Source organism: Muscardinus avellanarius, assembly GCF_963383645.1.
Source record: "Muscardinus avellanarius genome assembly, chromosome: X".
NCBI classification, from domain to species: domain Eukaryota; kingdom Metazoa; phylum Chordata; class Mammalia; order Rodentia; family Gliridae; genus Muscardinus; species Muscardinus avellanarius.
In genome coordinates, this window is record NC_137792.1 from 91,184,613 (window position 1) to 91,201,934 (window position 17,322).

A 17,322-nucleotide genomic window follows, 5' to 3' on the forward strand; every position below is an offset into this window, starting at 1 on the left:
TTTAACCCCTACCCAATTCCCACCCCATTCCCTCCCCGTCTCTCCTTCCCTTGCTTGGCTTAGTGCTTGACTAAGTACATTGTGTTTAAGTACATTGTGTGTTTTAGAGATTTTCCTTCTTCCCCCCTCTTTTCTCCTCCTTTGGGTTGTCTTGTTTGCTCCTGTATAGGATTTCCTTTTTCACCTAGAGTTCTTCTATGACCCATTTCTCCTTAGCTCTCACATGTTAGGGAAAGCATCTGATTTCTTATTTTTTGTGACTGACTAATCTCACTTAGCATAATGTCCTCCAGGGTCTCACTAAGTTACTCAGGCTGCCCTTGTACTTGAAGTCCTCCTATCTCAGTCTCCAGAGTAGCTGAAAATGCAGGTGTCTATCTCAACATCGTGTGTGTGTGTGTGTGTGTGTGTGTGTGTGTGTGTGTGTGTTTAAGAAACCACTTTGGTGACATAGCAAAATTCCATTTTTTTTTTTAGTCTTTTTATTTTTGAACAGGGTCTCACTGAGTTGCAAAGGACCTCGATAAGCAAGTGAGGCTATAAACCGCCGTCCTCTGGTCTCAGCCTCCCGAATGCTGGAATTACAAGCAAATACCACCATGCTCAGCTAGTGTGTGTGTGTGTCTCTCTGTGTGTGTGTGTGTGTGTGTGTGTGTGTGTGTGTGTGTGTGTGTCTGGATATGAATCCAGGGACAATCTACCTCTACTTCTGAGCTATACCTCCAAGCCCTTTCTATTTTTTATTCTGAAACTGAGTCTCTATAGGTTGCTGAGAGCCTTGCTTAGTTGCTAAGGCTGGCCTTAAACTACTGGTCCTCCTTTCTCAGTCTCCCAAGTACTGGGATTATAAGCACGTACCATCATGCCTGGCTTCCCGTTCGTCATTTTATTTTTATTATTATTTTTTTCTTTTTGTGTGGGTATGGTACTGGGAGTGAAACCCAGGAGCCCTCTACCTCTGAGCTATACCCTCAGTCCTATTGTGTGTGTGTGTGTGTGTGTGTGTGTGTGTGTGTTTGTGTGTGTGTGTGTGTGTGTGTGTGTGTGGTACTGGTGGTGGAACCCAGGGGCTTTCTACCTCCTGGCTATACTCCCAGACCTATTTTTGAGAGTCTCACTAAGTAGCCGAGGCTGGTTTCAAATCTGCATGATCCTTTTGTCTCAGCCTTTCAAGTACTGGGATTACAAGCGTGCACTACCACACCCGGCTTCTATTTTTGTTCTTTACTTTGAAACAGGGTCTCACTAAGTTGTAGAGGGCCTCACTAAGTAGCTGAGGATGTCTGTGAACCTGCAATCCTCCTGTCTCAGTCTCCCAATGACTGGGATTAAAGAATGCACCAACACGCCTGACTTCCATTCATCATTTTCTAATCAGTAATTATGTATCTGTGTAACTTGGTCACTTTCTTTACAATCAAATAAGGCTACAGACCTATGGTCATTTCAGACACTCTGAAGGATTTAAAAAATATTATCTATATTTCTCAAACAATCTTAGAACATTTTCCTTTCCCTTTCTTTTTCCTTGCTTTTCTGTGTGGATTGTACTAGTGATGGGGACTTGAGTCAGCTGCTTCTGACTCAAAACTGGGGCTTACTTCCTTAAGCCCCAGTTTCACCATTTGTAGCTATATAATTCCATCTTTATACACGTATACCATTATTTTTAACGTTTAAAATTTTTAATAGCACTATAGATTCAACCCAGTAGCATTTGATCTCTGAGCAACATCCCCAGACCTTTTTATTTATTCATTTATTTATGTTATATTTATTTATTTATTTATTCATTCATTCATTCATTCATTCATTCATTTGGTGGTACTTGGGGTTCCTGGAAACCCTTCTGTCTCCGGGCTACACTCCCGGACCTATTTTATATTTTTATTTGGAAACAGAGTCTCTCAAACCAGCGCGGCTGGCTTCGAACCTGTGCGTTCCTCCTGTCTCTGCCTCCCAAGCACGGGGATTACTAGCGTGCGCCACCACACCTGGCTTTATGCTTTAATGTTTGAAACAGGGTCTCAGTACCTTACATTGCTGACACTGTCCTGGAACTTGAGATCTTCTCTCAGCCTCTCAAGTGTTGGAATTACAGGCATGTGCCACCATACCCCGCTATACCTATAGCTTTGTTAAAAGTACTCAATAGGGCTGGGCGTGGTGGCGCACGCTTGTAATCCCCACACTTGTGAGGTTGAGACAGGAGGATCTCACGGGTTCGAAGCCAGCCTCAGCTACTTAGTGAGGCTCTCAGCAACTTAGTGAGGCCCTGTTACCAAATAAAATAGAAAATAGGTCTGGGAGTATAACCCGGAAGTAGAAAGTCCCTGGGTTCCACCCCACAGTACCACCAAAAAAAAAAAAGTACTCAATAGGCCAGGGGTGGTGGTGCACATCTGCAATCCTAGTACTAGGAGGCTGACACAGGAGGTTTTCAGGTTAAAGGACTACTTGAGCAATTTAGCAAGGTTGCCCAACACATTAGTGAGGCCCTGTTTAAAAAAAAAAAAAAAAAATATATATATATATATATATATATATATACGCACACACACACACACACACACACACACATATATATATATATATATATATATATATATATATATATATATATATTATGGGTTGGTGATATAGCTTGAAGTTAGAATGCCTCTGGGTTCAACTTTCAGTATAAAAAATCAATAAATTATAAATTATTGAGAGATCAAGAAAGGCAGGATAAAGGTAAGCAAGGGGGCAAAAATTGGAAGTTAATAAATGCTTAGTTACCAACAATGGAATATAAACTCTGAATTACTAGGGACAAGCAAAGAGGTTGAGGCAAGTTTGTGTGTGTGGGTGTGTGGTACTAGGGATGGAACGCATGTGCTTTCTACCTCCGAGCTATACTCCCAGACTTATTTTATATTTTGTTTAGGAACAGGGTCTCACTGAGTTGCTGAAAGCCTCACTAAGTAGTCGAGGAGGCAAGTTATTTTTAAGTTTTGCTTAGTGGCAAGGTTCTCAGGAGCAAACCCTTCTCAAGTCTTCTGAGACATGTCCTTTTTTCAGAGTACCTTCACATGCCTTATCTCAGTTCATCTTCAAGGCACCACTGCCAGGCTTGAGTCCTTATCGCTGTTTTATGCATGCAAATTGAGTTGTAACTTGCCTCTAAGCCTAGAGGTTGTAGTAGAAGTAAAACTCAGGTTGATATTTATGCCATTGTGCCTTTGATTATAGCAAGTTTCTCTGCTATAAATCTGTTACTTTAGTAAAAGAATAATTAGCCCTGTCAGATTTTACAACACTGTAATTCTAACTTTGATTTAGATTGCTACTAGCCCCACCCAGAACCTCTCATATCTTCTGATTTGTAGAATCTTTGTTCTGGCCCTTTGGCTATTTAAGGAATACATATCTACCTTTTTCAGTGTGTTTGGTTATCAGACAAGAGGGATAATAGTAGAGATTCTAATGAATGTCTCTAAAGTAAAGAGGATAAAAAGGAAAGCTTGTGATAACTGCTTATGATAACTCATTTCTTGAGAAGCCATATTATTGGTAAGTACCTGGAGTTTCTCCAATAGTGCAAGCATTATCCGGCCAATTTGTTGTTGTTGTTGTGGTGGTGGTGGTGGTACTGGGAATGGAACTCAGGACCTTTCACTGTTAGAAGTAAATTTCCATGGTGTCATAAGAAAAGACACATGTTCAAAAATGGCTTGGCAAGGTGATTTTACTTTTTGCAGAAAGGGTCTTGCCACCAGGGAAGCCAGATATGCAAACACAGAAACCGGAAGCCCACTGGGCCTTATTCCTAAGGAGAAGCTCTTGTGCTCTACTTCAATAGATGGAAGGTATTTTCACAATCTTCACACAATTGGCTAGAGGAAATGCTGGGGGAGGAGTTTGCATTTGCAATTTTAAAGAAATACTAACTTTAAAAAGAACATAAGCTTATCCAATGCTACAAAATGGTGGTTTAACAAAATGGAGTTGAAGTTAAGCTATTCCTTTAATGGAAAAGTTTTAATTATATTCTCACATCACACGCTAGGCAAATGTTCTACCACTGAGCTACACCCTGAGCTCCAGTCAAATCTTAGAATAAGGGATTGTTTTGCATGACTTTGAAGAGATGGGAAGCAAGGCTGAGAAGAAATATTTTGAGGTTTGTTATTCCAAAGAAAATTGGCAGTATGAGACTGTGAAAGTGTTATATGAAACAAGTAGTAGAAACAGGAGCATCTCTTCCTATCATCCTTAGGCTTGAAAAATGTCCAGTGCAGTGGTCATCCTCGAAGATGCTGGCACTCTCCTATCTAGATTCCAATGCAAGCTTTACCATTTATGGCCTGGGAAACTCAAAGGAAGGCAATTGTTTAGTTTTTCTATGTCTCAGCTTCTGGTCTTTAAGATGGGACTAAAAAGTACTTCTCGGTGTCCAAGACTGACTGTGAGAATGGAATGAGATCATGTGTACAAAGGGCTTAGCATTGACCTGTGCTTGGGATGCGGTGGACGCTGACTAAATGGTAGATGGTATTATCATTACAGACTTTGTGACTGTTGCCATTTGATCTTGCATCATAAATGAGATTTATCTGAAATCGTATCTGGGAAACAATAGGTACTTATGGATGTTTATTGAATTATTGTTCTGCCAATAATGTCCTAATGAGAAAACTGTCTGGTGGGGTTGATGGTCTGTGTGGGGACAGTGGGTTGAAGAAGGTGGGTAAAATAGGACAAAACAGTTTGTTACTTAATGCAAAGTATTCAAAAAAGCCAGTTTTTAGTATTAGCTCTGCCACCGATAAATTGTGTAAGCTTGGACATCTTGCTTTCCTCTTTGGCTGTTATTTTCTATTTACTTACATATTTTTGGTACTGTGGTTTGAACCTAGGGCCATTCTACCTCTGAGCTATAGCCCAGCCCTATTTTCTGTTTTGAAACAGTGTCTTGCTAAGTTGCTGAGATTGGCCTTGAACCTGCAATCCTTCCTTCTCATCTTCATAAATACTGGGGCCTATGCCTGACTTCCTCATTTTTTAAAAAATAGGAGCTAAGGCAAGATGAATGGTACTTAACAGTGGCCTGGAAAGTGTGGAGAAACTATTTAAAGCATCCATTCTGTTTTTCCTTCCCCTCTTTCTTTTGTCTTCAGATTTCTACCCTCAGGAAAAACTCAAATCTTCCTGCTAACCACATAATCTACAAAGCCACTCATTTTGCTAGTCATAATCGCGCAGTGTAAAAACCAATGATGTAATTTCTCTGCCCTCATTTGGGGAAGTCTAGGTTGCAAGTTAGTTGTAACTCAGGGGCTCCATTTGTGGGTCTATCCATAAGTGATTCTAGAAGCCAGCCATCCTATTTCCTGTGCTGAAATGTGTTGGGCTGATACAGGAAGTGCTATTTAATAGTTGGAGTCAGATTTACTAGCCCAGAAATAGAATAGAAGCAAATAATTTTAACTGTCTTCTTTGCATTTAAGCTATACATTATGCAGGGCATTATGAAATTTTTAAGGAAAGAGAACGTTTTTAGGATCTCTGATGGCATTTTAAGGAAAGCTTGATTGTTTTAGTCCTTTCAGATAATGGATTTCTCTGTCAGTCTTAATGCGTTGGGCCCAGTAGAAACCAGTGTGCTCATCTGAATCTCCAAAAGTAGTTCTGTGAAAGAACTGGAGTATTCTGGTAACTAAATCTATCCATTACTTATAGATAAATTACTGGGAAGCCATAGGCTAGTGAATGGGGACAGAAGAATGAAAGAGAGGTATTTGTCACAACTCAGTAAGAGAAATGGGGACCTTTTATGTTTTTATGAGGCATAGCCTGTTTAGATAATTGAAGGAAGACATGTGGGCACTGTGAAATCTGGCTGCGAGGCTTGGCTGGAGGAGAATAAGAACAAAGGACTGCAGGAGTTGTGGGGAGATGTTTCTGATGATTCCTCTGCCCCGATCTCATAAATTCACCTGCTCTGCCGGCTGTCAAGCCAATCAATAGGAGGAATACACGACTGTTTTGCCCTCCCTCCCTCCTAATGCCTCATTAAAAAAAAACCCTAGTCTGTAAGAAAGGGGCTCCTGATTCTCGTGGCCTCTATCTCCTAGTCAGTTGTCTTCTCCCAGATTTTATCCTGAAATAAAAAATCTGTTCCTGCTGTCAAGCTGTTCATTCCTTATCCCCTTACTCCCCAACAAGACATAAACATTGGGAGCCCAGAAGAATAAAGCTTTCATGTTCTCGAATCAATCATTTGAGACCCAACAGTAAAGTGGAAGCTTACAGCATTGGAAATCATTAGGTTTTTGTTCTACATACAAACTTGTTATGAATTTGTTATATAATCTTGGGCAAAATTGAATTTTGTTACCCATTACCTAAAAGATAATATGACTAGCATTGTCTCAAATGTACTATTAAAGCCACCTGTGGTGGTGCATGCCTATAACCCCATTACTTGGGAGGCTGAGACAGGAGGATTGCAGGTGCAAGGCCAGACTTAGACTAACCTATAGAGACATGGTTTCCAAACAAAAAATCAAATGGGCTTGGGGTATAACTCAGAGGTAAAATTCCCCTTGGCTCAATCCTTAATAAAAAAGAAAACACACAAACACACACACATATACACAACACACACACACACACACACACACCACAAAAATATAGTTCTAGTTGTTTGGTATCAAGGTTCGATTATGTAATAGTTGAAGCTTAGCAACATTAGAATGTTACAGATGGTCCAGGCTGAATAAAGCCAGTGTGGTGAGGAGAGAGAAGCTGTCCTCCTAATCTAAGGTAGGCTCTGGATTTGGGGATAAATTACCTTTAATCTTTAACTTTCTGTAAAATCATTTAACTTTCTGTAAAATTATTGATTCCAGGAATACAGACTCCAAAAGAAGTGTGTGGAATTGGGAAGGGTCATAAGTAGGTATTCATAGACATGAATCCTGTAAATTTTGATCATAGAAACAAAAAAGAATGAAAACCTTTTGAAGGATTTAAAGAATGATTACTTTGTATTCTGGGGCAGTAAATTGTTGTTTGTTTTTTAAACACTAAGTTCAGATTTGCCCTTTAGAAAGACCACTTGGAGGGCAGCTGGAGTCAGGACTGGATAAAGAGGTGCTAGATGCTAAGGTCCTCAATGAATCTAGTGATAACGGAGAGACTTCTTGGGAGAGGGAAGGGTTAAGAAAGACTCCCAAGTTACTGTAGGCCTATGCTATTTACTGATACTGGCAACAAGGGCAAAAGTGCAACAGGTAGGTGTGAGTGTGATTTAAATGGTTATGAAGATACACAACAAAGTTCTGAGTTACAGGAGGTTTTGGTGTAGGTTCTGAGCTTTATCAGTAATGAAGTAACTTTCAAATATTGAGGGTTTTTTTCTTCTTCATATTAAAGAGTAAGTATCAAGTTGGGCATGGTGGCACGGGTCTGTAATCCCAGTACTTTCAAGGCTGAAATAGGAAGATCGCAGGTTTGAGGGCAGCCTCAGCAACTTAGTTAGACTCTGTTTCAAAATAAAAACTAAAATAGGGCTGGGGATGTAACTAAGAAGTAGAATGGTCCTGGGTTTGATCTCCAGTACCAAAAAATAGTATGTTACAGCATGATTTCTTTGATGCTAGGAGAGATGGTTGCTATGGAGACTAGTGACATCATAATCCCCCTGTGTTCTCATAAGTGCAGTCTGAAGGAGTCAGGAAGAAGGACAGAGCTTATAGAAAAGTTTGTATGTGTGGGTGAGGGGTTACAGAGTTTTTTCCATTTGTTTTGCTTTCTTTTAACTCTAATTAGAAAGATGAGACCAGAATCCTCCTATTTGAATTATATTGTTTTCAAACTTGACTATTTCCATTTCTCCTGTTCAAGGGCGCACAGTTTTCCCATTTTGTGATTGAACCCAAAGTAATCACATTAAGCCACACGATCATTTGAAAATAAACTTAAAATATTATATTTTTCCTTCCTAGAGAGATTTCAAGGTATTAAATCTTGGAGAAATGGCTTTCGGTTGTTTGGATATTGGATGCCTATTTGTCTATTTTATTGGTGCCGGATTTGGCTGTATTTTGTCTTCAAACATGGAGATAAAAGGTAACCAACTAAATGGATTCAAATGTAGTAGACTTAAAATTAGACACTATCTTTTCAATTTACCTTATGGAAGTATACAACTAAAAGGTGATTGTAGCTGGGAGTGGTGATGCACACTTGTTATCCCAGTATTTGGGAGGCTGAGACAGGAGGATCACAGGTTCGATACCAGCCTCAGCTGTATAGTGCAGCTCTCCGCCACTTAATGAGATCCTGTTTCAAAATAAGAATAAAAAGGGTTGGGGGTGTAGCTCAGAGGTAGAATGTTCATCCCCAGTACTGAAAAAAAGGTGAGTTTTTATTAGAAATATTTCAGAAACAACTAGACCATATTTGCCAGTCAAATGGAATTTTGGGGGTATGGGTCCACCTGGATAGCATGGCTCCTGCCCTTCCTAACTCCTTTATTTCTCCTCATCCTACTCTTTGGGCCAAAGATAGTCAACCTGATTAGGTCACCAATAATAAAACTCACTAACTGCTCTGTTAACTAAGTTCTTCTCTTACAGACCAAAGACCAATACATGCTCCTCCCAAATGCACAGGACATCTGAAGACCTTCACAGTACCTGCAACACAGCTCCTAGCCCTCCATCTACCTTTGTCCCTTTGCCATGCACGAAGTAGGAAAAGAATATCCAGCTGCCCATTTCCCAATATAAATATTATTAAACCTCTGGAATGTGGGCACTGTGAGGCCTGGCTGTGAGGCCTGTCTGGAGGAGGTGGAGAACAAAGGACTCCAACAGTGGGGGGAAAATTGGCCCTAACCATCCCCCAGCCCATAAACCTACATGTCCGCCCCCATGTCAAGACCACCAATGGGGAAAAGTCAAGACTGTGTAACTGTCCCTTCCTCCTAATGCTCCATTTAAAAGACCCTAGTCTGTAAAACAGAGTCCCTTAACTCTTATGGACTCTCTCAATGTATTGCATTTTAAATCACCAGATGGGGGAGCCATTGCCTCTCAATGTCTCCACCACCCAACTCCAAACAAAATAGGCTGCCCCTTTTTCCAAGGTTGCCCTGGTGTGTCATCTTCTGGGCAACAGCTCTGGACTTCAGTTAACTAGAGGATTCAGTGAACCAGAACAGATCCATGAGTTCTTCCTGTGCTCCACATTGAAACACTCAGACATTGAAGACATTTTGACATCTTCTAGCCCTTTTTGGGGGTTGGCTAAATATTAGATGCATACAGTAGACACTGAATACTAATCGGCTCTTGCTATTAGATTTAGGAAATAAAGTGCTTCTAGACCAAATTCCAGTGTGCATGACCTCAGAAAAAACTGTGTTGGATTTATTTCTACTAAAACTTAGGCCCCGAAGAAACAGTCACATCATTTTGTTTATGTGATCTCTTAAAGCAAAGAACAACTGCCTAGCAATAATCTAGATTTCTTAAAAATATTGAGATATTATTTATACAGCACAAAACTCACCTTTTTTTTTTTCCCTTGTGGTGCTAGATATTGAAACCCAGGGGATTCTACCTCTGAGCTGTACTTCCAGGCATATTTATTGTTTTATTTGGAAAGAGGGCCTCACTAAGTAGCTGAAGCTGGCTGAGAACCTGCAATCCTCCTGTCTCGGCCTCCCAAGTACTGAGATTACAAGTGTGGGCCACCACACCTGGCCAAAACTCACCTTTTTCAAATGTACTGCTTGTCAGAGATAACTACTGCTATCAGATTCCAGAATTTTTCATCACCTTCCGAAGAATTAAGTAGTCATATCATATTCCCCCTCCTTATGACCTGTAACAACCACTAATATACTATGTATATGGATTTGCCTATTCTGAATATTTCATATGCATATAATCATATAATATGTGACCTTTGTGACCAGCTTCTCTCACTGAACGTAATATCCATAGATTCTTCCTTGCTATAGCATGGATAAGTACTTCACATCCCTTTTTATGGCTAAGTAATACTCCACTGTACTAGATTCACTACAGTTTGGTTATCCATTTATCAGCTGAAGGACATTAAGAAATAATCTATGTTTAGTAACCATTTATATATTGTTGATTCTCTTTTAGTTAATCCTCCCCAGGATTTTGTTATCGTGGATCCTGGATTTTTAGGTTATCTCTATTTGCAATGGCAGCCTCCTCTGGATGTAGATGATTTGGGGGAGTGCACAGTCGAATATGAATTAAAATACCGAAACATCGATGGTGAAAAATGGAAGGTAAGTACAGCATGAACTTGTAACAGAGTGATCATTAAATATTTTTTGTGATTCCTGAATTCAGTGTCCACTCTAATTCCCATATCTCAATAGATTCTTCTGTGCATTCTGCTAAATATATTTTCACCCCTCCAGTGTCAAGAACATCTTTGGAGCCGGGCGTGGTGGCGCACGCTTGTAATCACAGCATTCGGGAGGCTGAGACAGTAGGATCACGGTTCGCTGACAGCCTCAGCTATTTAGTGAGGCCCTCCGCAACTTAGTGAGACCCTGTTTCAAAAATAAAGAATAAAAATAGGGCAGGGGATGCGGATCGGAGGTCAAATGCCCCTGGGTTCCAACCCCAGACCCGCCAAAAAAAAAAAAAAAACTATCATGGAATATGGACTCCAAGAGCACACATGCATTTTATATTTTATAGTTACTTACTGCGTTAATTCATTTTCTGTTTCTATAATAAAACAACTGAGACAGGGTAATATATACTGAAAAGAGGTTTATTTCTTTTACAGTCCAAGATCATGGGGGCTCATTTGCTCAGCCTCAGTTCTTTTTAGAATTGAGTTCAGCCTCAGAAAATTAGACCCTGTTTCAAAATAAAAAGTAAAATAGTGCTGGGTGCATAGCTCAGATGTAGGATGTCCTTGGGTACAATCCCCAGTACCAAAAACACACAACACACACACAGAATATAAGAATAATATAATGGATAAAATTAAGCGACACATTTCAGCAAATATGTAGTGATTTTGGTAAGTGGGAATTAAAATTATAAATCAATTAACATTGGAATACATGTAAAATTGACCATGTTTTTGGTATTGGGGATTGAATCTAGGAATTTCACCTTGAGCCCTTTACATTTTTTAATTTTGAGATAGGGTCTCTTTAAACTGCCAAGACTGGCCTTGAACCTACAATTCTCCTGTTTCAGCCTCCCAAGTACTGTGATTACAGGAGCACGCAACCACACATGGCTAATTAGCCACACTTAAAAAATTTATTAGCTACACTGGGTATGGTGGTGCATGTTTGTAATCCCAGTACTTGGAAGGCTGAAACAAGAGGATTGCAGGCTTGAAGCCAGCCTCTACAATTTAGTGAGGATCTTCACAACTTAGTGGGACTCTGTTTCCAAATAAATAAAATCAGGATGGGGGTTTAGCTCAGAGATAGTATGCCTCTGAGTTCAATCCCCAGTGCCACAAAAAGAAATGTATTGGCTAAATATCAAAGCACCAAGTGACTTCAGTCTCAATGAGATTTCCTTATCTAACCAACAATGTGAGAGAATAAAGTAATTTTGTCATATTATAATTTAATTTTTAATAAGTATTTCAACTTAGTTTCTTGTTTAAATGTGCATATAATATATGCAAATAAGCATATTATGATTCTATATTGGTGCTTAAAATTATACAAATTGTCAGTCCACTGATATTCAGTAGATCTGAGATGTTTTTTTGTGAGTTAATGGAATCGAGGCATTTAACAGGCATCCTACGATGCAACGATGTATTAAGCAACCAATGTTTCAGGTTAATTACAGCACTGCCGAAACAATCAAGAATATAAGAATAAGTAATATATATTTTTCATCTTGTAAGAGCCGACAATTTGCCCGTTTTCTCCAGTTAGGATTTTACTTTATGTGGTTCCTGAAGGTATTATATTCTATTTGAAAGGTGATAAATCACGGTCCGTGAAAACCACCTATTGGATCTCAATTGGTTATAGACATAGAAGCCTTTTTCGCCTTCAAAAGTTTTTGTTTTTAATGAGATGTCAGGGTTCCAGTGATCATATTGAATGATATGATGTACAGAGGTGAGTTCTGCCAGATAGCTCTCTAGGGCATCAGAGCAGATCATCGGGAGGAGTGGATCACATGTTGGGAACTCTCCAGGGTATTAATGACTTCTTTGTCTTATTGAAGTGGCTCATTGTGCTGTGGCTATTTCTAAGTTTGACATTCTTGTCTTTTTATCACACAGACCATCATTACTAGGAATCTTCATTACAAAGATGGGTTTGATCTTAACCAGGGAATCGAAGCAAAGATACATGCAATTCTGTCAAAGCAGTGCACAAATGGGGCAGAAGTTCGAAGTTCATGGTCAGAAGCTACTTACTTGACTTCGGAAGAAGGTTAAAACAAAATTCCCTTTTTATATTTAATGCTACTAGAACAATCTTTTTAATTTATTTTTTGGTACTGAGGATTAAGTCCACAGGCTTTCTACCTCTGAACTGTACCCCCAGCCCTACTTTATTTTATTCTATCTTATTTTCTTTGCAGGTCTGGGGATGGAAGCCGGGGGCATCCGACCTCCGAGCTACACCCCCAGCCCTATTTTATATTCTTTATTTTGAAACGGGGTCTCACTAGGTTGCGGAGGGCCTCAGTAAGTAGCAGAGGCTGTCTGTGAACCGCGATCCTCCTGTCTCAGCCTCCCGAATGCTGGGATTACAAGCGTGCGCGACCACGCCTGGCTTCTTTTGTTTTATTTTGAAATAGGATCTTACTAAGTTTCTGAGGCTGGATTCAAACCTGAGATTCTTCTCTCTCAGTCTCCCAAGGACTGGGATTGCAGGTATGCTCCACCATGCCTGGTTTCGAACAGTCTGTAATGAATAAGGCCTTTAGCTCTTGTGCACCAGATTGTGTCTACAATAGATCCCGTGACAGTGTGGCACAAAATAGAAAACACAGAATCCTTCTTAGTAGTGAGTGACTGTCCTTTTCTGCAGTACTAGGGATTGAACCTAGTGGTGCTCTGCCACTGAGCTACTTCCCCATCACTCTCCCCATTCTGAGTCAGGGACTTACTATATGGCTCAGGCTGGCCTCAAATTTGTGATCCTCCTGACTCAGCCTCCCAAGTCCCTGAGATTGTAGAACTGCACCCCTGGGCCCATCATGATTGGCCTTTTGAAATTATTGAAATCAGCAAATATGTTTGGCAAACACGTTATTATACTAATGGAGTTCCCAGTTTTAGGGTTCTCTTAGCAAGCATGCATGAGTATTTGCTCATCTGCTCATAACATATTTGAACAACCAGTTTAATACTATGGCATATGGTAGTGTCAATAAGTGAGCCCAGAAAAGGTTTGGGAACATTCCTCATTGTGTGGATTGCTAAATGAAGGAGCAAGACCAAAGTAAATGGAATAAAGTTGCTTATGGATGCCAGACATGGTTTCATAGACCTATAATCCCAGTACTTGGGAGGCTGAAGGAGGAGGATCACAGGTTCGAGGCTAGCCTCAGCAATTATGGAAGACTCTTAGCAACCTAGTAAGACCCTGTCTCTAAAAAATAAAATATACCTGGGGATGTAGTTAAGAGGTAGAATACCTCTGGGTTCAATCTCTAGTACCACATATACACACACAAAAAATGCATAGAGATTTTACTAATGACTCATCCCCATCTCATTCAAGCATTTATTCATTTCTTAGGAAGTCTGGAAACAAAAATTCAAGATATGGAATGTGTATATAACAACTGGGAAGTGTTATTCTGTTATTGGAAACCGGGAAAAATTGTACATTTGGACACCAATTACAACTTGTTTTACTGGTAAATATTTTTGTGCTTAAACTCGCACCTTAGAAAAATATGCACCCGTATCAATCCACAGTCTGAGTATATCCCCACTAAATCCAATTCACTTTAGCGATCAGAGTTAAGTTGCCTCTGATGATTGCTTATCATTATTTGAATTTTGCAATGGGAGTCAGTGGGTTTCTGCTGTAGACACTGTCAGGTGTTCTGTGAGTGATAGGTGGAAGGCAGTCACTGTTTCCGTCCTGGCTTCAATTTTGTAGCCTTTAAATCAAGTTACAAGTGGAAAGGTTTGACTTTTTTTTTTTTTTGGTGGTACTGGGAATGGAACCCAGGGGCCTTCTATCTCAGGGTTACGCTCCCCAATCTATTTTTATGTTTTTGTTTAGAAACAGGGTCTCACTAAGTTGCTGAGAGCCTCACTAAGTAGCTGAGGCTGGCTTCGAACCCGTGAGATCCTCCTGTCTCAGCCTCCCAAGCTCGGGGATTACAAGCGTGCGCCACCACACCCAGCCCCAAATCACTGCTTTTTGAAAAAGCAAGTTAATAAAATATGTCCAAGCCGGGCGTGGTGGCGCACGCTTGTAATCCCCGCGCTTGGGAGGCAGAGACAGGAGGATCGCGCAGGTTCGAAGCCAGCCGTGCTGGCGTAAGAGACCCTGTTTCAAAAATATAAAATAGGTTTGGGAGTGTAGCCCGGAGGTAGAAGGGCTTCCAGGAACCCCAGTACCACCAAAAAAAAAAAAAAAAAAAAAAGCAGTGATCTCTTAAACTGCATCTTTTTCCCCACTCCCTGCCTTTGTTAGCCATCACCAAGCCATTTAAACTTAGAGCCGTGTGGACTCTTCTACTTCCCTTAGACCTTAACTGTTTCACAGTAACTGGACCACCGCATGCTGACGCCCCTTTGCAAAGTTGCATATCTGTCTTTACTTCTCATCTCTACCGCAAGCATCTTTATTTAGGCTCCACTTGTTTCACACCTGGATGATTGCCATAGTCTCCCAAATGATGGCTGTTCTGCTTCAAACTCACCCCTTCTGATGGCAGCATTTTTTTTTTTTTTTGGTGGTGGTACTGAGGTTCCTGGAAGCCCTTCTACCTCCGGGCTACACTCCCAGACCTATTTTATATTTTTGAAACAGGGTCTCCTAAGCCAGCGCGGCTGTCTTCGAACCTGCGCGATCCTCCTGTCTCCGCCTCCCAAGCGCGGGGATTACAAGCGTGCGCCACCACGCCCGGCCTGATCGCAGCCATTTTTATGCATTCTGGACACAGTAACCAGCTTTATCTTCCCACGCTGACATTTTTTTTTCAATTAATCCTTTCCCTGGGGAGAAGGAACTCATGGGCTACATCCCCAGCCCTTTTTATTTATTTATTTATGTATTTATTTATGTATTTATGTATTTATTTGTTTGTTTGTTTGTTTGTGGTGGTACTGGGAATTGAACCCAGAGGCATTCTACCTCTTGAGCTACATCCTCAGCCCAATTTTGTTTGGAAACAAGGTCTCTCTAGAATGATGAGAGTCTCACTACTTGCTGAGGCTTTTCTCAAACCTGCGATCTTAACTTAGCCTCCCAAGTACTAAGAATACAAACGTGAGCCACCACAACCAGATATTTTTGTATTTTGAAACAGGAACTTGCTAGGTTGATAAGGCTGGGCCTCAAACCTGCGATCCTCTTGTTTCAGCCTCCCAAGTAGTAGGATTAGAGGTGTGTGCCACCACACCCGGCTTATATTGCCATTTTCGCATGTCATCTTCTTGTTCAAATACCTCCATTTAGCCAGGCATGGTGGTACTGCTTGTAATTCTAGTACTTGAGGATGAGATAGGAGAATAGAAGGTTCAAGACCAGTCTCAGCAATACGGAGATCCGATTTGAAAATAAAAACTAAAAAAAAAAAAAAAAAGGATTGGGGTGTAGCTCAGAGCTAGGATGTTCCTGGGTAGTCAGTACCAAATACAGACAAACAAACAAACAAGATAAAAGCCAGGCATGGTGGTGCATGCTTGTAATCCCAGTACTTGGGAGGCTGAGACAGGGGGAGCTCAGGTTCACAGCCAGCCTTCTAAACTTAATGAGACTCTGTTTCAAAATAAAGTCTAAAAAATAGGGCTGGGGCCGGGCGTGGTGGCGCACGCTTGTAATCCCCGCGCTTGGGAGGCGGAGACAGGAGGATTGCGCAGTTTCGAAGCTAGCGGCGCGCGCTGGCTTAGGAGACCCTGTTTCCAAAATGAAAATGTAAAAATAGGTCTGGGAGTGTAGCCCGGAGGTAGAAGGGCTTCCAGGAACCCCAGTACCACCAAAAAAAAAAAAAAAATAGGGCTGGGGATGAAGCTCGGAGGTAGAATGCCCCTGTGTTCAATCCCCAGTACCATAAACAAATGAAAAGGAAGGAAGGAAGGAAGGAAGGAAGGAAGGAAGGAAGGAAGGAAGGGAGGGAGGAAGGAAGGAAGGAAGGATCTCCAGTGGCTTCATACTGTCCCCAGGATAAAATCTAGGCTGCCATTCAAGTCTCTACTTCACACTATCTTTCCAAGAATGCCATCAGTTTTGACTGACGTGCATGCATCCTTCTACTTAGATGCATCTCTACCATGTTATGACCTTCTGTGCCTTTGTATAAGCTGCCATCTGACATGCCCCTGGAACTCTTTCTCTCTGTCTCTTTTTGTACTTGAGACTGACCAGGGGCATTCTACCTCTGAGCTCTACCCCCAGCCATATTTCCATATTTTATTTATTTATTTGAAAGTGGATCTCACTGAGTTGATGAGGCTGGTCTTGAACATGATCATGTCATCTTCTCCTCTGGTTTTCTATGAAATGTTACTTTTTAAAGCTCTTAGTTATTTATAGCCCAAATTATATTTAAACTTAAGTTTGTGCACGTTTTCCCCCAAATGTTTAAGGGATTGGTGGGCACAAACTGTTTTTTTGTTTTTTTTTTTTTTTAGTGGTACTGGGGTTCCTGGAAGCCCTCCTACCTCCGGGCTACACTCCCAGACCTATTTTATACTTTTTTGTTATTTGGAAACAGGGCACACGGCTGGCTTTGAACCTGCGCGATCCTCCTGTCTCCGCCTCCCAAGCGCAGGGATTACAAGCGTGCGCCACCACGCCCGGCCACAAACTGTTTTTTACATTTCTTTTGACTACCTCCAGTGTGCTATGCCCACAGTAGATTATCACTAAACACTAACTAAATAAATGAAACAAATGTGATAGCATTGGTAAATAGATATGTAAGTACCAGAACTTATGCAATTTACTAAACAGAAGAAAAATCAAGCTAGGAAAAAGTATTAGTATTTATGAGCTTTAGTCCCAAATTAGCATGGCATCTTTCACTAGAAAACCATAATATATGTGACTAGGAATAAACTATTAATAGTCTTGAGCACTGGCTCCTAATCCCTGCT

General features: G+C 40.8%; 1 protein-coding gene across 1 annotated transcript in view; it reads left to right on the plus strand.

The window, feature by feature from the left end:
• Positions 1-17,322, plus strand: part of IL13RA2 (interleukin 13 receptor subunit alpha 2) — a gene marked incomplete at both ends in the record, with an annotated part of 80,326 nt that overhangs the window by 48,322 nt on the left and 14,682 nt on the right. Inside the window, 4 exon segments of the mRNA XM_080718961.1 lie at positions 7,992-8,115; positions 10,167-10,318; positions 12,313-12,466; positions 13,784-13,904. Coding sequence (XP_080575087.1) covers positions 7,992-8,115; positions 10,167-10,318; positions 12,313-12,466; positions 13,784-13,904 — 551 coding nt within the window.